Source organism: Pongo pygmaeus, chromosome 7, assembly GCF_028885625.2.
Source record: "Pongo pygmaeus isolate AG05252 chromosome 7, NHGRI_mPonPyg2-v2.0_pri, whole genome shotgun sequence".
Lineage (NCBI taxonomy): Eukaryota > Metazoa > Chordata > Mammalia > Primates > Hominidae > Pongo > Pongo pygmaeus.
The window spans coordinates 51210880-51216879 of NC_072380.2; the positions used below are offsets into that span (position 1 = coordinate 51210880).

General features: G+C 33.4%; 1 protein-coding gene across 2 annotated transcripts in view; it reads left to right on the plus strand.

Annotated features, from left to right (window-relative positions):
- The window catches only part of LOC129042574 (carbonic anhydrase 1), a 50807-nt gene extending 46608 nt beyond the window's left edge, over positions 1-4199 (plus strand). Inside the window, exons 5-6 of one of the 2 annotated variants that reach the window (XM_063669459.1) lie at positions 2047-2202; positions 3140-4199. In XM_063669459.1, the coding sequence (XP_063525529.1) occupies positions 2047-2202; positions 3140-3256 (273 nt within the window). In that variant the 3' untranslated portion in view covers positions 3257-4199. The remainder of the gene's footprint in view (positions 1-2046; positions 2203-3139) is intronic. The other variant, XM_054498777.2, reaches the window with a different exon arrangement.
- The last annotated feature ends 1801 nt before the right edge of the window (positions 4200-6000 follow it).

Below are 6000 nucleotides of genomic sequence, written 5' to 3' on the forward strand. Positions count from 1 at the left end.
AAGTATAAATGACAGAAGATAAAAAATAAGCCCTCAACTCAAGAGTTATCAAAAAAAAATGAAAAGAAAATATAAGGAAATAATTAGTGAAGATAAAAGCAGAAAAGAATAAAATAAGAAAGAAAAATGATGGCTGGGTGTGGTGGCTCATGCCTGTAATCCCTGCACTTTGGGAGGCCGAGGCGGGTAGATTGCTTGAGGTCAGGAGCTCAAGACCAGCCTGGCCAACATAGTGAAATCCTGTCTCTACTAAAAATACAAAAAATTCGCTGGGCGTGGTGGTGCACACATGTAGTCCTAGCTACTCAGGAGATTGAGGCAGGAGAATCGCTTGAACCCAGGAGGTGGAGGTTGCAGTGGGCCAAGATTGTGCCACTGCACTCCAGCCTGGGTAACAGAGTAAGACTTCATCTTAAATAAATAAATAAATAAATTTTAAAAAGAAAAATGATGACTAAGTAAGGGGTAAAATTTTATCAATAAATTGAAAAGTTGATTCTTTGGAAGAACAACAAAAAAGTCAGACTTTGGGGAAGCTGGATAAAGAGAAAAAAAGCAGTACATATGAAACATTATTAGAAATAAATAGGTTGTGACTAAAGATATAGAAGAGAATTTTAAGAGACAAAATTTTTTATAACATTATGGCAGTAAATTTTAAAATTTAGATAAAATGGATAATTTTCCAAGAAAATGTGAAGTAAAGGCATTGACTCAAAAGGAGTTAGAATACCTAAATAGACTGAGAACCTAAAAGTAAATTTAAACAGTAGTCAAAATGTATCTATTAAACAAAAAGACTAGGCCCAGACCACTTCATGGAAAAGGGTTACTCAACTTTTAAGAAACAATCATGCCAGTGTTAACTAAACTGCCCAGATGAAGGAACAGACAGAAAACTTCCCATCAATTTAATGGAATCTGATACCAAAACCGGGTATGAAAACTACAAAACAGACAAAACAAAAAACATAGGATAAACTTTCTTAGGAATGTAGCTAAAGGAAATCCTAAAATTTATTATAACAAATCAAATTCAACAGTGTATTAAAAGAGTAGTTTCTGAACTCGTAGAGTTTCTGAACTAGTATTTTTGGGAAAATACAAGAATGACTCAATATTAGAAAATCTTAAATTAATTCATTATATTAACTAGTTAAAGATGAAGAAAACCTCATGATCAACTTGTCAAATGCTTAAAATCATTTGATAAATGTTAATGCCCTTTCTTTAGGATGAAACAAAATGAAAGAAAACTGTCTGAAAACTTATTGAATTTGATAAAGAATTTACCTAGAAACTTGTATCAACATTTAAATTCATAGTGAAACACTTAAGCATTTTCATTTCAATCAGGGACAAGACCAAGGTGCCACTGTGACCATCACAATTGAAAATTATAATAAGGGTCCTAGTCAGTGCAACAAAATAATGAAAGAGTACATATTATGATAGATATTGAAATAGCAAAAAAAAACTATCATTGTGTGCAGTTGATATCATCACTAACATCCACCTGAAAACTCCAGAAGAATCATCTAAAATACAGAATGCATAAAAGATTAGCATACAAATATCAGTATATTTCCTATACACCAGTAATAATCAGAAAAGATGATAGGAATAAATAGAATAAAACTAAAACAACCAATATGCATGTCAATAAAGATTTTTGCCATTGAAATAGAATCTGGCATCATTCCTAGAGAAAAAACAAAAGCTTTATACTAGAAATTAAATATGTTTTAAAGATATAGATTGTAAAAAAGGTTTTTGAATCTTTGCTTATCTGCAACCAAATGAAGAAGGAAACGTCTTGGTCAAAAACTTACATATAACACATTTTTCATCTTTTTTTCTTCTGTTGATATTGTTGTTTATATCCACAAACACACCAGTCATTAAATACTAAATAGTAGAAAAATCAATGACTCTTAGCTAAAATCTCTAAATAATGTATAACAAGATAATATAGCATATATATGTCACATATATTCATATTAAGTATTTTATATCATGCTGTAATGATGTATTCTTTTCTTCCAGGGCAAACGAGCCCCATTCACAAATTTTGACCCCTCTACTCTCCTTCCTTCATCCCTGGATTTCTGGACCTACCCTGGCTCTCTGACTCATCCTCCTCTTTATGAGAGTGTAACTTGGATCATCTTTAAGGAGAGCATCAGTGTCAGCTCAGAGCAGGTAGAGCTATGAATGAATGGGAACTGGGAATGCGTAGCAGGAATATTACTTTAATTGATAGTATCAGTGAGAGAGATTATTATTTCAGTCAGCTTTGTGAGAAGTTCATTTTTCCTCCCAACTTAAAAATATTAATTTGGGGACATAGGTTTATTAAACTATCCAAAAATGCATTATAATACTTTTTTTTGCCTTTGGCAGAAAAAAAAAAATGACTCCCACCACTCTTTCCTCCTTAATAAGGAAAAGTCCAACCTTGTTAAATATCTTCTTAAGCATTTCAGAAATAAAGGAAAAACTGTGACTGGACATTTCAATAAGACTTTGGGGAATTGTGGCTCCCAGCTGGCATACCTTGATAGTTGGCAAAATATTTTTATTCCTTTTGTGGAGTTTAAACTTTTAAATATTCAACAAAATATCTCATTAACTGTTGTTTATAATGGTGATTATAGTGTCATTCATTGCTCAACCACGTTTATTAGGTGCCTTACATATATTTTATTAGCCGATTCTCATAACAAACCTACAGGACAAGCATTGCAGCCTGTTGCTAACTGACATTTAATGAGCACATGCTATATGTCAAGCAACATTCTAAGGGCTTTGCGTGTATTAACCCATTTAATCTTCACAACAACACAGTGAAGTAAGTACTATATGGAAACTAAGGTACCAAGCTAATAAGTCACTCACCCAATGTACCCCCAGCTGAAATTGAAAAGTTGATACTTTAACCCAGTTATCAATAATTAAAGCAAAATGCCTGGTTCAAAGGAATGAATATAAAGGATTTGGGGCTTACTCTCTTCCTATTAGTGATATTACTGCAATTTCTAACTCAGTTTTCTAAATATCAGTGGTTGGTAATCCTGTAAATAAAATGCTTTATGTAACTTTAAAAACTTTGTATTTTAAAAATATTTTATCCTTCCAGCTGGCACAATTCCGCAGTCTTCTATCAAATGTTGAAGGTGATAATGCTGTCCCCATTCAGCACAACAACCGCCCAACCCAACCTCTGAAGGGCAGAACAGTGAGAGCTTCATTTTGATGAGTCTGAGAAGAAGCTTGTCCTTCCTCAAGAACACAGCCCTGCTTCTGACATAATCCAGTAAAATAATAATTTTTAAGAAATAAATTTATTTCAATATTAGCAAGACAGCATGCCTTCAAATCAATCTGTAAAACTAAGAAACTTAAATTTTAGTTCTTACTGCTTAATTCAAATAATAATTAGTAAGCTAGCAAATAGTAATCTGTAAGCATAAGCTTATGCTTAAATTCAAGTTTAGTTTGAGGAATTCTTTAAAATTACAACTAAGTGATTTGTATGTCTATTTTTTCCAGTTTATTTGAACCAATAAAATAATTTTATCTCTTTCTTTCTATTGTGCAGTTTCTAAAACCATTAAGTTTCTACTCCATTTACATTCAAAAATCTTAAATACTTTACTTGCAAGAGTATTTTGCCTCAAATATAACAACCTAGGAGCAGCTGGAGATGAAATATTGAGAAATTAGTTTGCTTACCCCTGAAGACAAAAATACAGCTGAGATGACAACTGGATTTAATATCGTTATGCTGGCCCAACATTGCCACCATTTGTGTTGTCTGTGATCAAAATGATTATCTTTTATATAGGAAGATGATGCTTCTAGATATTGCTTTCACTTCTTCTCCCCACGTTAGCAAGGACAATGCTTCTCTGCCATTATTACAACTAGTTAGATTGCATGGAGAATCCTTACTTTAAAATTGGAAGAAAAGTCACAAGTGAATGGTTTATAAAAATGCTAAAGAAGTCATTTGTGCTTAGAATCCTATAGAAACATCATGCAATCTTTTAGTCAGATGTGCACTTCACCTTATGCTATTTTTATCTTTAATTGACACACAATAATTGTACATGTTTATGGAGTACAGTGTGGTGTTTTTTGTTTGTTTGTTTTTTGAGACAAGGTCTCACTCTGCCAGTCAGGGGGAATGCGATGGTGGGATCATAGCTCACTGCAGCCTCAAACCCCTGGGCTCAAGGGATCCTCTCACCTCAGCCTCTTGAGTAGCTGGGACTAGAGATGCATGTCACCATGCCAGCCTAATTTTTAAATTTTTTTTGTAGAGACATGGTCTCTCTATGTTGCCCAGGCTAGAAGTGTGATATTTTGATTCATGTATACAATGTGTAATGATCAAATCAGGGTAATTAGCATATCCATCACCTTAAACATTTATCATTTCTTTGTGTTGAGAATATTCAAAATCCTTTCCTCCAGCTATTTTAAAATATACAATAAAGTATTGTTTATTATAGTCACCCTATTATGCTGTAAAACACTAGAACTTATTCCTCCTATTTTGCCGAAGCCATATCTACATCCAGAATTCTACAAATCCTGTGTCCGGTGTTTAATCTTGTGATTTACTTTAGTTATCTCATTTGAACTAGTAGAGACCAAGCCCAGTTGTTCATTTCTGTACGTTTTAGTAAAATTACTTTAAAAACATTAAGCAGATTCTTCACTGCCCTAATAAGCCTTTCTGCAAAGGCTGTGTTTGTTTTACACCTAAAAACCATACTAAGAGACTTCTTTTGAAATATTTGACTTGGGGCCTAGAATTTAGGTGAATCCTCTTTATTAAAATGTAATTTGTTTTTATTTTATTTTTAATCAAAATTGATTTGTTTTTCTACACAAAGATGGGAAATATAGAATTTATTAATTGAAAAAAATAAATACAAATATAATGGAGTCAACTAACACATTAGCTCTGCCCCCAAATGCAATCTCTAAATATAAAATACTTTATTTGCAAAGGAATCCAACTGTGTATGATACTCTGTAATTGTCAAATACTGAGAAAGCCTGCAACACTTATACCTGGCCTAGGATCCTATTACTTCACATGAGTTGTATTGATAGGATTTTAATTACAAAGTTATAAAAGTCTCTCAAAAGGTGAGACCCAAAGAAAGAGAGATATGAGTTGAAGTTGAGAAACACATTTGCAAAAGATGTTCATTTGAAAACATTTTCTGAAAAGAAATTAAACAATTTAGAAATAAGTTTCACAGGAAGGATCTGAAAAACAATTGACCTGATGGTCCATATATTTTTTAAGAAGGTTAAAATGGATTCCAGCATTTAGATATAAGTCTGTAAGTCTTATTATGGACAGGGCAAAGATGTGACAAAAAATACATGATGACCATCAAACATTATCCCTAACGCAAATGCCAAATGGGGAGCATGTTTCTCCTTACTGCCTCTGCCAGAATTTCATATATTTGGCAGAACTCATGAGATGCATTATTAATTTCTCTGAAGTAGCTGATAAAAACAGCTCTTGAGAGAAGGTATGAAAACTAGGCACTGGATCATCTGAGAGTGTAACTCATATGTGTCACTGACTCACCCTCCTCTTGTATGTCCTCATCCTTTGTCAACTTACGTAAAGAATTTAAACATCCTGCAAGGATTCTCTGGTTTTTCCATGATGTTTGGCAGCTGACCTTCTTTATACCACATCTATTGGCATCTAGAATGATAAGCCAGCTGGTGAGGCCCAGCGTGGGCTCAAGGATAAAGAGTGCTCCTACTCCATGCTGTTTTCTGTCTTTTCACTTGCCCTTCAGAAACACCCTGATGTACCCTTATCACTATGGCACCCTTCTGCTGAATTGTGAGTCCAAGTAGACCAAAATATTTTCTACTTTGTTCATTTAAGTAAAGTTTAGCAAAATGACTCAAAATACATTAAATTCATCATAATAGGAATTAGGGCAAAGGAAAGAA